General features: G+C 50.2%; 2 protein-coding genes across 3 annotated transcripts; both read left to right on the top strand.

Annotated features, from left to right (window-relative positions):
- The first annotated feature begins 1,305 nt into the window (after window positions 1–1,305).
- LOC103528994 (keratin, type II cytoskeletal 5) lies at window positions 1,306–5,967 on the top strand. The gene is made up of 9 exons (XM_008494406.2): window positions 1,306–1,953; window positions 2,729–2,949; window positions 3,502–3,562; window positions 4,023–4,118; window positions 4,237–4,401; window positions 4,525–4,650; window positions 4,985–5,205; window positions 5,323–5,357; window positions 5,570–5,967. The coding sequence occupies exons 1-9, from the start codon at window positions 1,306–1,308 to the stop codon at window positions 5,965–5,967; spliced, it is 1,971 nt and encodes a 656-aa protein (XP_008492628.2).
- Window positions 5,968–11,092: 5,125 nt separating this feature from the next.
- Window positions 11,093–17,198, top strand: LOC103528979 (keratin, type II cytoskeletal 5). Of its 2 annotated transcripts, XM_030468898.1 has the most exons (10): window positions 11,093–11,677; window positions 12,261–12,475; window positions 14,091–14,151; window positions 14,576–14,671; window positions 14,948–15,112; window positions 15,586–15,711; window positions 16,174–16,394; window positions 16,772–16,806; window positions 16,900–17,007; window positions 17,125–17,198. In XM_030468898.1, exons 1-10 carry the CDS (start codon window positions 11,093–11,095, stop codon window positions 17,196–17,198), a joined length of 1,686 nt encoding a protein of 561 aa, XP_030324758.1. The 2 variants fall into 2 exon arrangements, with proteins under 2 accessions (XP_030324758.1, XP_030324757.1); XM_030468897.1 differs by having other exon boundaries at window positions 16,900–17,198.
- Window positions 17,199–20,122: the final 2,924 nt, after the last annotated feature.

The following is a 20,122-nucleotide window of genomic DNA, read 5'->3' on the forward strand; positions in this document are numbered from 1 at the left end:
ATAATATAGTTCCACAAACCAGGCAAAGTGTTTTTCAGAAAGTCTGTATCTTTCATTAAAAAGCTTTTCCAGATCAAGATGAAAACGTATCGGACATCATCAGGAGACATTGCAACCACAGCCTCTGGGTGGGATGGAGTTGTCCTCTGAAGGTGCCACTGTCTCTAAAACGGAAACCTCAGAAACCTCTCATAGACTAAAGATTTAATATGAAATGGCCAAAATTTGATGTGACATTTGGATGCAGTGTCTCAGAGGAAAATTGTGGCTTGGGACCTCTCTGCACTGGGAGAATCATGGATCAGGACCTTCTTATTTAGCCTGGAGAAGAGGAGGCTGAGGGGAGATCTTGTCTACAAGTATCTAAAGGGTTGGTGCAAGGCAGATGGAGCCAGACTCTTCTCAGTAGTTCCCAGTGACAGGACGAGGGGCAACAGGCACAATCTGGAGCACAGGAAGCTCCATTTAAATATGAGAAAAAAGTTTCCTACTATGAGGGTGACAGCGCTGGAGCAGCTGCCCAGGGAGGTTGTGGAGTCTCCTTCTCTGGAGAGATTCAGAACTTTCCTGGATTGAATCCTGTGTAATGTGCTCCGGGTGATCCTGCTTTAGTGGGAGCTGGACTGGATGATCTCTAGAGGTCCCTTCCAGCTCTGATGATTCTGTGATTCTGTCAGCTCAAACAGCCTCTGAACAACTGCTGTGAATGGGCAGGATGGATAAATGAGAGCCCTGAAAGAGATGTCAGGCTTCCTGAGCATCACACCCACACTCTGCCTTCAGGTGAAGAAGCCCTGTGAAATATTTTTTGCTCAGAATTAGTCATTTTCTTCTCACTGCCTTTCATTCCAGTTAATTCAGAGGACTCCCCACTAAGCTTTATGCTGATCTTCTGCAGCTTAGAGCACAGGGGTAGCCACGGGGCTGTTCCTCATTTTTTCAACCTTTAAATCTTTTTTCTTGCTTCACAGCTAGGCACTACAATAATACAACTCTGCAAGCATAAAGAGGCTTTGCAGTGAGGCTGAGCTCTTCCTGCCAAAAAACCAGGGAGTTAGATAACTCTTCTAGCTGAGCAGCTCTGTGCTGGCTCCAATAGGTGTGTTGGAGCCCAATCAATGTTTAACAAGTTTCAGTCTGACAGCTGGCTGCCTGGCACGTCAAAACCATGAAGGCACTAAATTGATCACTGGACTTCCATGCAACCAAGCCCAGATCCCCAGGGGGATAAAAAGGGGCATCCCGTGCTCCCTCCCATCAGAGAGCTGCACTCTGCCTGCTGCTTCTCCCCCCGGTGCTGCTGCAATGAACCGCCAGACCTACAGCATGAGAGCAGGAGGGGGAGGCAGATCCTACAGCACTGCCTCAGCTATTATTCCAAGTGGCAACAGGGCTGGATTTAGTTCAGTGTCCGTGGCACGAGCTGGAGGAGGTGGAGGTGGTTTTGGAAGGCTCATCGGAGGAGGTGGTGGCAGCGGTGCTGGTTTTGGCAGCAGGAGCCTCTATAACCTTGGTGGTAGCAAGAGGATATCCATTGGTGTTGGGAGCAGCTTCCGAACTGCTTTTGGGAGTGGAGCTTGTGGTGGCTCTGGCCTGGGAGGTGGTGGTGGTGGTGGTGGAGTGGGTGGTGGTCTTGGACTTGGTCTTGGTGGTGGATATGGCTTTGGTGGAGGTGCTGGGGGCTTCGGTGGTGGAGCAGGAGGTGGTGGAGGGTTTGGTTTTAGTGGAGCAGGGGGACTGGGAGGATTCAGTGGAGGGCTGGGTGGTGGCAGAAGCCAAGGGGGGTTTGGTGGTGGAGCACCTGGAGTCGGTACAATCCAAGAAGTGACTGTAAACCAGAGCCTCCTGGCACCCCTGAACCTGGAGATAGATCCAAACATCCACCAGGTGCGGAAAGATGAGAAGGAGCAAATCAAGACCCTCAACAACAAGTTTGCTTCTTTCATTGACAAGGTGAGAATTCATCAAATGCTGTGTAACTGTGATGGAGAGGGAGTCTGGGAGATACAAAAAAAAACCCAAAACCAAAACCAAAAAAGACTTCATAGACCTATGGTCTGTTGCATATTTCCTATCTGCATCTCTTCAATAATCAAATCAGAACAATCTTCTAAACAGCTACAGGGCAGAAAAATAGACTAGGGACTCCTGATAAGAGGATTAGATCCAGGTTCTGTGCCTGAGAAATAAGAGATATTAGCTCAAAGGGGTTCAGCCAGTTTCAGGTGCTTAACTCATCAGATCCAGCTGCTTAACCCCTCTCTCTCTAGCAGACGTCTTGGTCCTCGTTACTTTACTGCCTACAAATTAAAGCCCTTTTTATATTGACTCAAGTCCTTCCTTGGCTTTTACTGGAGTGAATACGTAGTACATGCAGGCAACTTGTCTTTTCACCTGCAGTGAAGCTAAATGTCTGATACAAGGAAAGAAAAACCAAAAGATGTTAAAGAAAGTAAGAGAGGAAAGGGCTGAGCCCACACTTTCTAATGACTGCTCTCTGGCTTGCTGGATTAAATTGGAAAACTGTCCCCAGAGGGCAGGTTTGTGTAGCTGCTGGATGGGCTGACAGAGCCCTGGATAATCTGGAGGACATTTCCAGCTGGATCTAAAACTCTTGGCTTGGGATTTCCTTGGTTTGTGCCGTGTGTTGGTCTCAGTTATTGATCACTGGCCATCAGCACGCTCACAGGTACCTTCTGATAACCCTCTTTGGCTTCCCAATGCTCAGGTTCGTTTCCTGGAGCAGCAGAACAAGGTGCTCGAGACCAAATGGGCCCTCCTGCAGGAGCAGGGGCAAAAGAACAGCTCAGGCAAGAACAACCTGGACCCACTCTTTGAGGCTTACATCAACAACCTGAAAAGGCAGCTGGCCAACCTGCTCAACGAGAGGGGACGCATGGACGGGGAGCTGAAGAACATGCAAGACCTCGTCGAGGATTTCAAGAACAAGTGAGTGCCTGTGAGCAGCACATCCAGGGGGACAGGATGCAAATGGTGCATCTGAGCATTAGGCAGTAGGATTAATCACACTTCTGTTGAGCTTTCTGAAAGCCAAATGCTAGCCTGAAATATCCATCAGACTTCCGACAGGGAAAGGGAAAAAAAGTACCTGCAGTCTGTGCTCTAATCTGTGCTAATTCCCCTCTAATTTACTATTCCTATGTGGGCCTTCCCCTTGCAGAACCCCTGTCTTCCTCGACAGCAGCAGAGAAAATGTCCACCAACATTTTTCCATTCAGAAAACAGAAGATTTATCCAGGACACAACAACTTGTGATGACACTGGCAAAGGAAAATCACCTAAACCAACTTTACTCTCCTTGTTCCATCTGCATAATGTCAAAACGTTGTTTCAACCTTTTTAGAAATGGGATTCTCACAAATTGGAGCTGGGTAGTTTCCAGGAGGTTGCTTTGGAAATGCCATAACCCTCACAGATATCTTTGCAGTGCCACCTACACAACTTTGCTGCTCACCGAGGTCTCTCCCTTTCTCCCTGCAGATACGAAGATGAAATCAACCGGCGCACAGCAGCAGAGAATGAATTTGTGGTGCTGAAGAAGGTGAGTGGGACAGGGGCTGTTACGGCTACTGAGCTAACCATAACCACTGCTGGAGGAGCCTTAAGGGATGGGAGGTCTTATGGAGCTCCATCCTCATCCTTCAAAAGTTGTCATTTGAGTTGTGGTTTTGGGGGAAAGGAATCAGGGACTTGGAGGATGGAAGTGAATTCTTGTCCCACAGCAGACACAGGTATGGCCAAAACAGACCATGTACAAACAAAGATGGTCAGCAGTGCCAGGAATCCCCTGGAGCCCCTTCCTTATCCATTAACAAAGCCACACCCAGCACTTCTGTTGCCCACCAAGAGGTGTCCTCTTGGTGCTCTCCCAGGAGGATGCACCAAGCACAGCTTCTGCAGCCAGGCAGCAGTGAGGATGGGGCAGCCGCGTTTCCAGGGTTGGCCAAGCTACAGAAAAGGTCCCAGGTGCTGCAGACGGACTCTTGGTTGCTCTTTTCCAGGATGTGGATGCTGCTTACATGAATAAGGTGGAGCTGGAGGCCAAGGTGGATGCCCTAACCGATGAACTCAGTTTCCTCCGAGCCCTCTACGATGCGGTACAGACCCCAAGACCCCCCCCCCCGACTTCTGTCTCATTGTCACCCCTGGGCAGTGACTGCCACCACCCCTGTCAGTGGGACTGGGGAGCACAGAATCCTCTCTGCTTACTCACAGGAGCTGGCTCAGCTCAGCACCCAGGTGTCTGACACTGCTGTCATCCTGTCCATGGACAACAACCGGGACTTGGACCTCAGCAGCATCATCTCTGAAGTCAAAGCTCAGTACGAGGACATCGCCAACAGGAGCCGGGCCGAGGCTGAGGCGTGGTACCAAACCAAGGTGAGCATAGACCCATGGGTGCCGTGGCTGCATTTCTGGGGAAAATGCCTCTGGGAGGCTCTTGGAGTCATGTCTTGTCCAGCTGGACATCTCAGATGGTTTACACTTCCTTCTGAACCTCAGTTTGAGGAGCTGCAGGCCACGGCTGGAAAGCACGGGGATGACCTGAGGAACACCAAGGGGGAAATCTCTGAGCTCAACAGACTGATCCAGAGGATCCGGTCAGAGATTGAGAACACAAAGAATCAGGTAGGACTGGCAAAAAAGAGCCCGTGGAGCCTTCCCCATGGTCACTTAGCACCTCAGCCCTGCTTTGCTGATCAGGGACTTTAGCAGCCACAGAGCATGATGCACCTCATTAAGCATGTTGAATTTCCTCCTGCAAAGGGCACCACGCTGGGCTGGGTGTTAGATCACCCTTGCCAGGCTGGCATTTCCACTCCAGCAGTGTTAGCTGTGGGTGAATAACCTCAGCCACAACTTTTGTTCATTACCACCCCAGCCAGAGTGGTTTTCTTCCTTGTATGACTGTTACCCAAAAAGAAAAGTAGCATTTTCGGAGGCCCAATCCCTCCTCTTACAGTGTGCCAGCCTGCAAACAGCCATTGGAGACTCCGAGGAGCGTGGGGAGATGGCCCTGAAAGATGCCAAAGCAAAGATGATTGACCTGGAAGATGCCCTGCAGAAAGCCAAAGCTGACATGGCCAGACAGCTCCGGGAGTACCAGGAGCTGATGAACGTCAAGCTGGCCCTGGACATCGAGATTGCAACCTACAGGAAGCTGCTGGAAGGGGAGGAGAGCAGGTGGGAACAAAATCCCTGCAGGAATAAAAGTGACCTTAGCATTGCCCCTGCCAACACTTGGTCCCCCTGCCTGTGCTCTTTGCTGTGCTCTAACTTCTTCTTTATTTGGTCCAACAGGCTGAGTGGAGAGGGACTCAACCCCATCAGCTACTGTGAGTATCACCGTGCTTGTCCTGCTTTGGGCTCAAGGGGAGCAGAGGCCACGAGCACTCCGGGGAAGGGGGAGGCTTCCGAACCTTTCACCAGCATGAGCAGCTTGCGGAGGGGATGGGAGTTGGGATCCTGTGGGTCCTGGTGATGAGCTTCTTGATCTGGGTGACTGCCAAAAGCAGATGTCCAACCCTCTGGTTGCTTTCTCTTACAGCTGTCATCAGCTCCAGCTCTGGCATGAGTGGGGGAGCTGGGTTAGGAGGAGGATTTGGTGGACTGAGCCTCAGCGGAGGAGGCGGTGGAAGTGGCTTCGGTCTTGGAGGAGGTGGTGGTGGTGGAGGTTACGGCTTTGGAAGTGGAGGAGGACTTGGACTTGGAGGTGGTGGTGGAGGTTATGGCTTTGGAAGTGGAGTAGGACTTGGACTTGGAGGTGGTGGTGGTGGTCTCGGAGGTGGATATGGAGGAGGCAGTGGTCTGAGCACCATCGGAGGGAATTTCAGCTCTGGAAGTGCAAAAGGCACTAACCCAGGTGTCAAAATCGTCTCCAAAACCTCCTCCAGCAAAAAGAGCATAAAAAGCCAAAGCCTGAAGAATGCTACAGAGCCCGAGTAAAACCAACACCCAACCCTTCCCAGAACCATCACCCCCACACTGCTCCTGTATCCTGCCCACCACCATCCTTCCACCCTCTTCTCTCCCTGCTCCTCACACTTGGATCACAGCTCAAGAAAAGCAGCAGAGCACGTGTTAACCAGATCTCTCAAAGTACCTGAAACAGGATTAAAAGAAAAACGGGGGCCTGAGTGATTTTCTGCATGGGGAATTGTTTTTGTTTGCCTGCTTTTAATGAGGCTGAGCAGCTTGTGTGTAATTGTGGCTAGCTGACAGCCATCAGCTAAGACAGATCAAACAGCAGTGAAGATGCAATAACTTGGGGCTTTAGCTCAGTTCTGACCCACAGAAGCCCAGGGATGGGCTGGCAACTTAGCTTCAGTTCACCTTGTTTTGCCTTCACTGCTGGGAGGAATCAAACAAGTTAAGAAAATCATCTCTGTCAGAGATGTGGGTTGTTTTTCTGCTATGTAGAAATACCCCAGGAGGCTGCTGACAGATCCCATGCAGTGCTTTGCAAATACCCCTTTTAAAATATCCCTAATTATGGGAGCACAGAGCCCATCGGGAGCCATTTCTGAGTCACTTGAGTGTGATGGAAAATCCCCCTTCTCCCCGTTCACAGCCAAGCTTTGAATAACATTTGTGTTCCAGATGTGCTGAGCACTGCAGCTGTTTGGTCAGGTTCAGAGCAGGATGTTGGGAGCATCTGAGATACCTGAAATAACCACCCACAGGCATGGCAGTTCATCTTGCAATGAGTTTATCTAAGAGGAAGCCAAAACTCCTCTCCCATTCCTGTCCTTTCCCTTCTCCAATGAATATTTACCCAGAGCAGCACCTCACCAATCATCTCGTGGGTGTATTTTGTCAGAACAGTCATCAAGGACTGGCCCAAAGCACATGGAAAAGGGTTTGTTTCCTAAATGATAGGATTTTAAAAAATTCTAAATAATAACTGAGGCAGATTGTTCTTCAAAAGTAAGATCAGAGGTTGCAGTTGGGATGAGCTCCTGTCCTGTCTCATCCTAGGTTTGCTTGGAATAGCTCAAGAAATGTCAAAATCATCCAACAGCCCAAGTCTTGCTGACTTCCCCAGGGTTTTGGTAGCAGCAGTCAGGGTGAAAGTCTGAGACAGGGAAAATTATACTGAGAAAACCACCTGAAGGGCCAGGTCCACCCCACTCCTGAGGGGATTTCAGAGTCTCCACTATGGGAAGGTTTCTCTGGAAAACTGGGAAGCGAAGCCAAGTTCCAGCCAGACACAGGGGAAATGAGGCATTCAGGAGCCCAAGGGCCCACCCGTGCCCAAACCCTACTTTTCCCTTTTTGAAATTAATCCCTCTGAATTTACCCCTTTAGCCTCCCATTTGTGGCCTCTTTTGAGGTGAAAGTATGATTAAAAAAGAAAATTGCAGCTTTTCATACTTCGTTGAGAATGATGCTGTGTTTTCCTTCCTCTCTCTTTTTTTCAACATGTCCAATAAAACTGGATTGGAATTAATTTATTCTTAAATCTTCTTATTCTAAAACAGAATCAGTAGCATGAAATATTCCCAGCTCTCAGCTGGAAGGGGCTTTTGCTTTAATTTTGGGGAGAAGCTTCAAAGTTCTGATAAAATGACAACGAAAAGCTTGAAATCAGTTGTCAAAAAAATTGAACAATTGGAAAAAAGAGGAGGAGGAGGGTGGGATTTTATCAGTTAAGTGATGAAAACGTTACTCATCTTTCATTTCTTAACATAGTTGGGGTAAACCAAAAGCCTTTCTTCCATGGGAGAGTACTGCCTATCCCTACAAGCTTGGCAAAATAGCCCAAACCAGTATTTAATTTTTGCTTTCTTAAAAAGACAGAGCAAAACTGAGCATGAAGAGGGCTCTGGAGGAGGAGGTTATCAGGATGATCTAAATTGAGGAAGGGTTTCAGTGAGCTGGAGCACAGCAAGCCACCAACTGGTGTGGGTGTTTTGGTCAGTTGTCAGTGCAAAAAGGAGAAGAAAAAATTAAAAAAAAAACATTAAAAAAAAAAACCAAGAAAAAAAAACAAAGAATAAAAAAACCCCAAAAAAACCAGGAGGGGAGGAGGGGAAGCCCAGCCCTCAGACAAACACTCACACCTTATTGCATTTCAAAGAGGCAGACGCTTTGCTCTTCCCTGACCTCTCAACATTCCAGCTTTATCCAACCCAGTGCAGTGGGGAAGAGCAAGTCCACACCAGCCCAGCAAGTTTCCAGCTTGGGTGAAACCTCACTGAAACCCAAATGCATCAAGGCACAGGAGCATCCAATCTCCCTTGGCCCAGAAATTCAAAGGAGCTGCAGGAAGAAAGAGCAAAGTCTGGGGACAAACCCCATCTCCTTGGTGGCTGTTGCTGCAGTGGAGGTTGCAGACAGAAAGGCCAGAAATTAATGAAGGTTACAAAAAAGTCCTGAGTCACCTGGATTTCTGCACTCATCTGAATGACACAGCAGAGGTGTGAGGAATTCATATGGCTGATGACAACCTCACCTTAGCTAACCTGCAAAGGTCTGTCCCCCTTCCAGCCTGCACTGAAAACCAAGAATTAGGAGGAAATTTTCACTATGAGGGTGCTGAGCCCCTGGGTGCCCAAGAAAGCTGTGGCTGCCCCATCCCTGGAGGTGTTGAAGGGGTTGGATGGGGCTTGAGGCTCCCTGGGCTGGTGGGAGATGTCCCTGGGCATGGGAGTGTTGGAACTGGGTGAGCTTTAAGGTCCCTTGAACCCAAACCAGTCTGGGGTTCTGTGAATAGCAGAGTCCAAAAGCTGACAGGCAAAACATCTCAGCTGCCCCTGCTCCTCCTGCCTCTGCTCTGGACCCTCCAGACCTCCCAAACCCATCCCCTCCCTGCCAGCATCCTTCCCCCTGAGCAGGACAGGGCACACAAGTGACAGGGACCAAGCAGGGAAACCCTGGATGACAGGAAACCGAGCAAGGAGCCAGGAGAGGTTGTGAGATTTTCCCTTCTTTTAGTGCCTAACAGTCATTGGGTTTACTCTTCCAAATCCTTTGGAATATTCCACTTAATTACCATTGTCTGCTTTCCTAGAAGAGCTGGGGAGGTAATGACTGCCTTAAACATGAATCCTTTCTCTTGGCTTAGATGAAAGCATCTGCAGGCTGAGCTCTGGTTCCCAGGTGTGACTTTGCATAGCTCTTTGGGAGGGCAAAGCCAGGCTCCTTGCCTGCCACAGGATCCAGGGATTCACAGCTGCGGGCTTAGGAAAGCAAATCCTCACACATCTGCCCTGGTTGTGACACAATTTATTGATTTTCAGGATCAGCAGAGCCCCACTGCTCCTCCTGGGATCACTTCTGATCCAGCATTGTCATCGAGGTTTCCTGCCACGGTTCAGCCGGTGGCATCGGGGTCGGTCCCTCCAGGAGGTGGGAAAAGATGGAGTGCAGTTTTCCCGGTGAAATTCCCGGTTTCCTGCAGCCAGGAGCTTGCCACATCTACACTCCCGAGGTGAGAGCACCCCCTTGCTACCGCCCGACTGGCTGAGGGTGCTCCCAAAAACCCCAACCAAGGATCAGCTCCGATTGACGCCCCAAGGTTGGGGGTGACTCACGGCTGTTGGCAAGAGGCAGCGAGAGGGATTCTTGCAGGAGAGGAGGAGAGTTTCGAGTGCTGGAGTGCTCTGATGGCAACGAGAAAGGAAAAAAACAAACAAACAAAAAAACAACAAACAAACAAACAAAAAATCCCCCACCATCAACAAAAAAACCCACAACAGCAACGAGAAAAACAAAACAAAACAAAACAAAACAACAAACAAACCCCAAACCAAACACCCAACCCCTTCTACAGAGTTTCTTTCAATTTCCAGACAGAGCAAACAGCAGTTGGAAGCTCATCAACAGAAACAAGCTCGGAGATGCAGCACATGCCCCTGAGCCTCTCATTTGGGATTAAGCTCCCTCACTTACTGCTCATGCAGCTGATTTTGGGGAGCTTTGTGATTTAGCTGCTTTGGGGTTTTGTCTCTCTGCCTGGTCCTACTATTTTATCTGACACACTCCTGGCTGAGGTGGGCAGGGTCTGGTTCACAGAAATATTTCGGGGGGGCTCAAGGGGTTCTCTTGTAGCCTGTGTCCAGCTCTCCATGGACACAAGAGAAGGGGTCCCTGGGGTGAATCCCAGAATCCCAAGAGCCCAAGATGAAGGGGGAAAGGCAAGTTTAGAAACATCTTCCTCAGGGACTGAAGGATCTCAGCGGATTGAAGAAGGGGATGGGAGAGAGCTGGAAGGAAAGGGGGTGAATCCCCTTCCACAGAAAATCCTGGAGAGCCAGAAATGATGTGGAAACTGCTGGTTCAATATGGGGGGGGGGGGGGGGGGTGTGGAAAAAAAAGTGACAAAAACCCCTCACTTCACAGGGAGCATTTGAACCCTGAGCTTAACAAGAAGATTCAAAAAAAGAGCAATCATTTCAGGCATCTTTTTAATGAGATATTTTATAAGTCTCATAATACTCTTTAATGTAATAGCTTGAAGTTATTTTGGAAAAAGGAATTACTCACTGCCTTTGGAAGCCATGCTACCTAATTTCTCAATTTCCCCCCCCAATGAGGGGAGATGACTTTTTGCTCAGGTCCCAGTGTGTTAAACCCCAAACTTCACCTTGCAGAAGCTTCAGCACAAGGAACATTACTCAACCCAGCGAGCCCTTGGCTCACCTGAGGAAAACTGTCTCCCAGGGTCTGGGGAGGATCGTGTTGCATCCTGCTCCTGAGCGCAGACCTCAGCAGAGTTGTCCCATTCAATTCTAATTTCATGAGTCAGAGCAGCAGGGTTTTGGGGGGGGGGGGGGGGGGGAAGCTGCCTCACTCCGTTACTTTCTTGCCTGCAAACAATGCATTTTTCCGTGCCTTGCTGGAGCTGAGGTGTGTTTGACAAGGCAAGTTGCTGCAAGGCACGTCAAGTTCTGAATTCCCGTGCCAAGTTTTCCAAGCAGATAAAAGAGGAGGCTCCCGAGCGCTCCCATCACAGGGGTTTCTGTCTCCGTTGCCCTCTGCTCTTTTCCTGCTGCACAGCTTTTCTTCACCAGCCTTTTTTTTTCTTCCCCTTCTCTTGCTCTTTGCATTTCTAACTCAACAAGCCACCATGAGTCGGATCTCTTTCAGATCATCTACCGGAGGAGGCATGAGGGGCTTTAGCTCAGGCTCTGCTATTGTAGGAGGTGGCAGTGGTTCCAGGAGCAGTTTTAGCTCCGTCTCTGTCTCCAGAGTTGGAGGAGGAAGAGCCGGAGGTGGAGGAGGCTTCGGAGCTGGTGGTGGCTTTGGCAGCAGAAGTCTCTATAACCTGGGTGGAAGCAAAAGAATTTCCTACAGCTCAGTTGGTGGAGGTCTCCGGAGCGGAGCTGGTGGTGGCTACAGCTTTGGTGGAGGAGCTGGCTTTGGTCTTGGCTATGGTGGTGGAGCAGGCGCTGGTTTTGGCTTAGGAGGAGCTGGTGGTGGTGGTGGCTACGGGCTAGGCAGTGGATTTGGGATGGGGGGTCCTGGATTTGGTGGTCGTGGTGGCCCAGGGTTTCCCGTTTGCCCACCTGGTGGCATCCATGAAGTGACCATCAACCAGAGCCTCCTGGCACCGCTCAAGCTGGACATCGACCCAGAAATCCAGAAGGTGCGAACACAGGAGAGGGAGCAGATCAAGACCCTCAACAACAAATTCGCCTCCTTCATCGACAAGGTGAGAGTTGAGTCCCAAACATCAAGTCGTGCATTGCCTTGGGAAAGAACAACAGGAAGAAACTTTGGATTTTGGGGCTTGCCTAAACCAATCCCAGCTGACAGGCAGCGTAGGCTTGGCTGAAAACTAAGAACTGCCTTATGTTGCCTCTTTGCAAGGATGAGTTTTTCAGTGCCTTGTTTTATTGAAAAAAATAAATCTCCCAGTATAAAACATCATGGGGGCCAGATGGATCTTCTACTGGTTGTAAATTGGCAAAACTCTACACAACTCAACGGGATAACACCAACTTGATCCAGCCAGAGGGGATGAGTGGGTGGAAAAGCACATAAAATTGCAAATACGAGTGTTTGGCCTGCTTTATTAGCTCTTGAAAAATCTCTCTAGAATCCTTGGCTGCTTTTGGTACTTTTGATAATTTGTTGCCTTAAATCAGGAAGACCCTACTAATTTTCTTTCAATAGTCCCGGTGTCTCTTGACCTTTTCTTTCCGTGCTGAATGATCCCTCTTTTTCCTGGCAGTGAGGTTTTTTGCACATTGTTCACCTGGGTTCAGCACCTCTCTGGTTTCCTTTCTCCCCAGGTGCGCTTTTTGGAGCAGCAAAACAAAGTGCTGGAGACCAAGTGGAGCCTCCTCCAAGAGCAAGGTCACACAGTCACCAGGAAGTCCCTTGACCCCCTTTTTGAAGCCTATGTCAACAACCTCAGGCGACAGCTGGACAGCCTGATGGGAGAGAGGGGAAGGTTGGACTCTGAGCTGAGGAACATGCAGGACATGGTGGAAGACTTCAAGAACAAGTAAGAAATTGTGCTCTGTAACACAGACAGGAAAATCAGGGCAGGTGGTTTGTGCTCACTGGTGAACACCTGTGTGTTCCTCTTCCAGTTTGCAAAACGAACACATAAAAGCGAAGCTTGATCTCAGAATCACCTCTGGTCATGTCAGGTTTCTTTTACATGCTGGATCAGCACTTAGCACAGAATCCAGGCACCCGTGGGAAGCTGCTCGGGTGTAGCGGAGGTCACGGTCTGATCCCTCCCAAAATAAAACACCTGGAGATGGAAAAATGCATAACTCATGGGTACAAGGGGCATGAAAAAATGGATGAAACAAAACCATGAGTTACCAGATCCCAAATCTCCCATTTCTCTTTTTTGCAAAGGAAATCCCAACCTTTCCAGACAGCCAGGTGACCTGGATGCGCTCGGCCTTGCTCAGCCCCACCCTTGTCAAAGAAAACGATTTCCCTGGGGAAGCAATTAATGCCACCCCGAGATGAAGTGTCCAGAGGAGGTGGGATGAGTCACGTTAAGGACACACCAGTCAGCATCTGCAGACTAAAAGGGACATTTAGGTGTTTTGTTTTTTTTTAGGCGAGGCCGTTTGGTATTAGTTGGATGGAGTCTGGTGAGAACAATCTCTCCCTTATTCAACCAGATCTGGCCTAGTGAAAATCTGAGAAAAACACCCCGGAGGCCTGTAATATGTTTATACTAGATAGTTAAGAATGTGGAGAGACACATTTTTTGGGGTGGGAATGGGGAGCTGACACTTAGAACTGACAGGATAGACTCACATAGCTTCTGGTGTGCTGTAGGTCTTGGTCTGTTTCATAGGCTTTTAAAAATACCCATCAGGACAAAAAAGACAAATAATATTGTCTGAGTTTTGGAGCCACTGCCTGGAAAAGAGGATATGTTTTATTTCAAGTCTAGAGTTGTTTTCCAGTCCACTGGGTAATTTCCATTTCTTCCCATGTCCGCTCAGCAATCCATCTGCAGTGATGTCTCTGCCAATATTACTTGGAGGACTGGCATGAACCTGCCCTGAAAATCCAGGTCTTTGCCTCAACAACCTCCCTGTTTTGTCTACTTTCTAGCTAAGCCCTGCCCTGATTATCTGATGAGAGGATGTTGCTCAGAGCCATAAAATCTTCCACAGAAGCAATCCGAGACATAATGATCTGTGCTTTCACAACCACTGCTAAAGAATCACAGACCTTTTTTTTTTTTTTTTAAATTAAATGCTCCAGCAAACGATTCAGAGCCATTAGCACCATTGTAATATCAAATATCAAACTATTACATTATTATATATTTGTAGGTATTGCAATGCAGCTTTGTTGAAAGCCTTTTGCATAACTTTGCTGTGGGCAAAGGTCACCAGGAATACCTCCTCCTGCTCCCTCCTGACCCTGCACACAGTTATGGATGAGCAGTGATTAAAATCTATTAATTTTAGCTGGGACTGCTCACACCGTGGAGTCTTGCAGGCTCTGCTCTGCTTCTGCTCTGGAGTGAGGGAGATTTCTGAGAGCAGCAACAAATGGGACTGCAATGGTCTCATCTCTTCTTTCCACGCTGTCTTTCTCTTCATTTCCACTCAAATCCTTGCACTCTTTTCTCCTGCCAGATATGAAGATGAGATCAACCGGCGCACCGGTGCAGAGAATGAGTTTGTGGTCCTGAAGAAGGTGAGTGAACTGGGAATTAGAGGATGGGCAATGAAATTAACTTGGCATGCACAGACTTCAAGGAAAGCTGAGCTGGGGTCCTCCAGCTCCACGGTAGGATCAGCTCTGATGTTGGCAGGTCTAGGAGTAAGTATGGGCTGGTTTCTCCTAAGGCCACAAATGGACAGAACCTTCTCCATGCTGATGGATCTGTTTTCTGAAGATTCCTCCTCTGGCTGCAGTTGCAAATCATCTCAACTCTTGTGGCTCTGCTCAACTCTGTCTTGGGTCACATCCACAAGAGCCAGAGCTTTGCCTTCTGCCCAAGAATCTGGTTCTGGCTCACAGTAAATGTCCAAAGACAAAACCCACGTTGATCAGATCAGTATAAAAATAAGTTTAAAGCATAACAGACCTCGGAAGTCTTTGTTCTTCTTTTCTTTAGGATGTGGATGGTGCTTATATGAACAAGGTGGAGCTGCAGGCCAAAGCAGATGGGCTGGCAGATGAGATTAACTTCCTGCGAGCTCTCTACGAAGCGGTAAGCACTCAGCTCTCCCCATGACAGCATCTCCACAGCTCCCTGCTCTGCAGCTCTCCGTGGCCCTGAGCTCTGGCCACCAAGCTCAGTGCAGTAGGAGAGCAGGTGGCCACTGCCTTTTTAGAAGTATAATGCAGGAAAGAGATAGAAAAGGGTAAATTGTTAGAGACAGAGCAGTGGGAATGCAAGAAAATGGCTCAGGGGTGGGGGTTCCCCAGCATCTCTGGTCTGTGTGGGTTCCACCTGACACCAGACCATTTTTCCCATCTTCTGCAGGAATTGTCTCAAATGCAGCAGCAAGTATCTGACACCTCCGTGGTGCTGTCCATGGACAACAACCGAAGCCTGGACCTCAACAGCATCATCGCAGAGGTCAAGGCGCAGTACGAGGACATCGCCAACCGGAGCCGGGCAGAGGCTGAGGCTTGGTACCAAAACAAGGTGGGTAACCAGGCTGGGAGATGGATTTTTTTTGGTGTCACACTAGAGAAGGGATGGTGGGACTAAGGGAGGAAGGATCCCAACATTACACCAGAGGTTCATTTGTTTTCTGTGCGTGTTGCCATCAGCTCTCATGTACAGATCCTGTGCTTGCCCATGGACAGCTGCTCTTGGCCACCTTTATATTCCTTGTGGCAAAACCAAGGGACAAGGTGCTTCAATGCCTTGACCCTAGGAGTCACTGGATCCAGAGCACTCCTCTTTCCCTTCCAAGGTCTTAACAGCACAGGTTCTCCACACCATGCAATAGCTGCTGCCTTAGCAGACACTGATAACCAAGGTCAAACACTGTTATTCCATGGGCAGGATGCTCAGAGAGTTGTTGTTGCCCATTCTTACCCCACACCCAGACTTTGTGCACTCTTCCCTGAGCCCTGTGGTGCCTGACCAGCACTCTCTCCTTTCTCCATCAGTATGAGGAGCTCCAGGTCTCTGCTGGGAGGCACGGGGACGACCTCCGGAACACCAAGATAGAAATTTCAGAGATCAACCGGATGGTCCAGAGGCTGCGGAATGAGATCGAGAGCGTGAAGAAACAGGTAACACGAGGTGTTCCTGCAGAGCAGCTGCTGCCTGGTGGAGGGCAGGGAGGAGGTGGTGGTGACCTGGCATGGAGGAAAGAAACAGCTCCTGGAATTGGAGCAGGACAGGAAGGCCAAGCTTCCTCCCCTGAATTAAAGGGGACAAAGCCACCTCTTGTCTCTGCCCACCACAGAAGGGCTCTCAGTGTAAAGATGTGCTGTGAAAGCTCCTATTTTGCTGGGGAAGCAACTGTGAGCTACTGAGCCACCCCTGGGAAGGTGGCTGGAAAGCAGAGAGCTGTAGATGTTGATCCTTTGCTTGGATCATGGCTGCAGCTCCCCAGTCTCCCACCCCATGGCACGTTCCCAGTGGCCCATCAGGAGCTCCCAGTGCTCTGCTGGGAGGCAGTGTCTACAATTCCAGGAGAGCAGTTTGGCACAGCCCAAGTTAAACAAATTTCTCTTTCCCTTTTTTTCTAGTGTGCCAACCTCCAAGCAGCCATTGCCGAGGCAGAGGAACGTGGGGAGATGGCTCTCAAGGATGCCAAGGCCAAACTGTCTGAGCTGGAAGATGCTCTGCAGAAGGCTAAGGCTGACCTGGCCCGACAACTCCGGGAGTACCAGGAGCTGATGAACGTCAAGCTGGCCCTGGACATCGAGATTGCAACCTACAGGAAGCTGCTGGAAGGAGAGGAGAGCAGGTGAGGACAAGCACATGGACCTCTTGTGTGCTGCTCTCCAGAGCTGGGTGCATCTCAATGGGCTCAAAGAGAGAGCTCACCCCAATGGGCTAAAGCACCACGTTGGCAAAGATACAAAAGAGCATCAAGATGTGGAACGAGGGCAGAGAGGGGGATATTTTAAATTGTGAGCTCTCTGGGAAAAGATGAGTTTCTGCAGCTCTAGGAACCTGATGCAAGAAAAATGAGCGGTATCACTTCCACCTGCCATGCAGACCCCACCAGGTGACAGGCTCTGGTGGGGGCCACAAAAGCCTAATATGATGATCCCAGTGGTTACTATCATATCCTCCCTGTGCTTTGCCATTATTGTTTATTATATTTCCCTTTCCCAACAGACTCGCTGGAGAGGGAGTCGGAGCCGTGAGCGTCTGTAAGTATCACCCCCCCTTCACACCCCTTGTGCTTGATCCCCCCCACCCTGGGCACCAGCAGGACCTTAAGGTGGGTTTTCCATCTCCTGCAGCCGTGGTCAGCAGCTCCAGCGGGATGAGCTACGGAGGCAGCAGCCTGGGCATGGGCGGAGGTCTGGGCGGGGGTCTCTGCATGGGAGGCGGCGGTGGCGGCAGCGGCGGTTACAGTATTGGCAGCGGCTTCGGCGGCGGGAGCGGAGGGTTCGGGGGAAGTGGGGGGTTTGGTGGGGGGCTGAGCTATGGTGGAGGCAGCACCTTCAGCTCTGGCAGCAGCCGAGGCATCAGCTCCAGCACGGGAGGCAGCGTGAGGATCGTTTCCAAGACCACCACTAGCAAAAAGAGCATCAGATAAGGATGGAGAGATCAACGGGGGCCGCCCGGGTGCCTGGGTGACTCTGGGCTCCCCACCTTCCAAAAAGCAAGAGCTGCCCTACGAAATCAACGGTGTAAATAGCTGTGCTAGACCCTCTCCTTCCTCCGTCCTCCAGCTCTGGGGAAGCGGGGGGAGACCAGGACCCTCCCGCAAGAATCTGGAGCATCTTTGGCCAAGGTTGTAACAAGTCACCAACGGGGCCTTGGAGAGCTGTGGTGGCTGCTGGTGGTGGCCCCTTTGGCACAGTCCTTGTCCATCCCTTGCCCCTCACCTTCCAGTCACACATTTAAAGCCAAGTGGAAGCATTTTTCTGAACGGGGACAGCCACGCTGGGCTACGTACACACGTTTCACTCACCCTAAACCAAGGGTGACAGCCTCGTGAAACCACAGCCCCGGGTCCTCAGCAATGAGAACACCTCCAAGAGGCTCCAGCAGCCTCGGCCATGTGTTACAACCTCCAGATGTTATGTCTGCAACTCAAGATTTTTTTCAGCCCCTTCTGTTTTCTCAGGCACCTGTGGGAAAGGTTATTGCTTTCTGTGTACATGAATTGCTGCACTGATTTCTAACCCCTTGTCCTCATGGCTACAGCCTCTTCACTTCCAGGCCTTCCATATGTATGGTCCAATAAAGAGCATTTGTCATTTTTAAAATCTGCTGCTTTTTGGCTTTTCTTCTCTGCTGGTCCGGGTAGGAAGGGGCAACCCAGCTCAGAGAGGACTCCCTGTAGGCAGTTCATGAGGAAGGACCATTATTCTGGAGAAAATTCCTCAGTTTTAGGACTCAGGCTGTGGCATGGCTCTGGGACAGGCTGGGGAATGTGGAGAGAAGGTTGGGATGGATGGAGAACTGAGGCACAAGTAGGAAAAGCTTCCCCAGAGGCAAGCCAAGAGCTGGATGAATTGCACCACTGTGGTTACCTGCAGAATGCCCTTCCTGCTCTTCACTGCAGGAGAGAGAAAGAGCCAGGGGATGGGAAAAGGAAAGTGATTCTCAAAGGTTTGCCTGGGAATTGTGAGCTGGCACACGTGGGGTACAGCTCATCCTGGACATTGATTTACAGGAGGAAATCTTAGGGCAGAAGAGCCCAGCTCTGGCACCAGCACCAGAGCCAGGAGGCAGCAAGAACAGCATCAAACAGGGAGGGGAACAAAGCAGGACAGAGCATCTGGAGGGAGGGCAGCACCAGAAAGCAGGGGACACAGGCAAAACATCGGGGTCTCCAGGGACAGTTTGCACACCAAGGTTTCTCCAATATGTGCAAACACTTCAGTAAACATCCTGGCTGCTCCTGCTTCGGGGTCCCAACTTCATTTGGAATGAATCTGAGCAGCTGGGTCCCCAGTTCCCATCCTGCCTGGGCAGAGATTTCAGAGCTCTGCCTGGGCAGAGGTTTTTGGCCAGGTTCCCACCCTGTTCCTGGGCTCCCTCCTGTGGCTCCACTGCCTTTCCCTGGCTCCTTCTCCCTGCCAGGCACAAATCCTGGCAGCAGTGACTGGAAGCACCATACAAGGTGGGAACCTCACTACAAAGGCTGGAGCTGGAGAGTGAACCAAGGATGAGGAAAGGGGCCAGGGCAGGAGAGGAGCTGATCACAACATCACAGAATGGCTTGGGAGGAACCTTTATCATGTAGTCTGACTTCTCTGTCAAGGACAGGGACATGTTCTACTGGACCAGGTTGCTCCAAGACCCATCCAGTTTGGCCTGGAACACTTTCTGGGATGGGTTAGCCACATCTTCTTGGGAAACATGGGCCGGGGGCTCAGCACCCTCCTCCCAGGGAAGAATTTCTTCATAATGTCTAACCTAAATCTCCCTTCTTTCAGTTTAAAGCCATTCCCCTTCCCTTTGTCACTCCATGCCCTTGTCAAAAGTCCCTCCTGGGCTTTCTTGTAAGCCTACTTCAGGTCCTGGAAGGATGCTATGAAGCCTCCCTGCAGCCTTCCCCAGGAAGAGTCTTGGGGATTCCGGTAGATTTTTGGGGGCTGCTGGTCCCAGAAGGAAACCACTTGGTGTCACCAACCCACTTCTCATCCCCTGCAAACTCCAGCTGGGGGTTCACCCTGGCAAGACTGAGAGGAGAGCAGAGGGGACCATGTCCACAAGGCAGAGGCTCCTTGTGCAAAGTCTTCTGGCACAGTCACCCCAGGGAAACTCCTCCCAGCTCCTGAGTCAACGGGCCCATGCAACCATCAGGGTGCACAGGGTTGGCCAGCACCAGAAAACCCAGCCTGGTGTCTCCAGCAGGTGGGGGCCCAGAGCAAGAGAAAGGCAGGATGCTGCCCTGCAAACCCAGAGGTCCCACAGTGGGGTGGGATTTGTATCCAGGAGTCTCCAGTGCATGGGAAGGAGCAAGGGGATGAGGGGCTTGGGAAGTCGGCACAGCCCCTGTGCATCAGGAGGTTTTGTGAAGGGTGATTGGGTTGGATTTCCTCCACTGAACAGTTTGCATCAATCTTCAGGCATCTGACCATGTTTCTGTGCATGTTCTGACCATGTTTTAAGGTCGCAGAGTGAAGCTTGCAAAGCAGAGGCCTTGGTGTCCCTTCGGGGCTCTTGTCACTTGACTCTAATTTGTTGGTGATTTTAAAAAAAAAACAAAACCATTGAAATTGTTAGAAATAAAGGGCTTTGGGGTTGTTCCTTAAAGAAGTGGACACAAGGTGTTGCTATGCCATAAGCTCCAAACACCTGGGCCACCACCATCATTGGAACCCCTCATGCAACATGGTTGTAAGCTGCCCATCCCCACAGTACCTGGGCATCTCCACAGCCTCCATCAGTCTGCTGCCCCAGATCGATGTTGGGTCCTTCTCCTGTGGTCTGAGGATGCTACCAAGGCAAAAAACCACCCCACACAGCAGCTCTTGGTCTTGTTTCTGTTCCCATGGGAATTGT

Source organism: Calypte anna, unplaced genomic scaffold, assembly GCF_003957555.1.
Source record: "Calypte anna isolate BGI_N300 unplaced genomic scaffold, bCalAnn1_v1.p scaffold_87_arrow_ctg1, whole genome shotgun sequence".
In the NCBI taxonomy this organism is placed as follows: domain Eukaryota; kingdom Metazoa; phylum Chordata; class Aves; order Apodiformes; family Trochilidae; genus Calypte; species Calypte anna.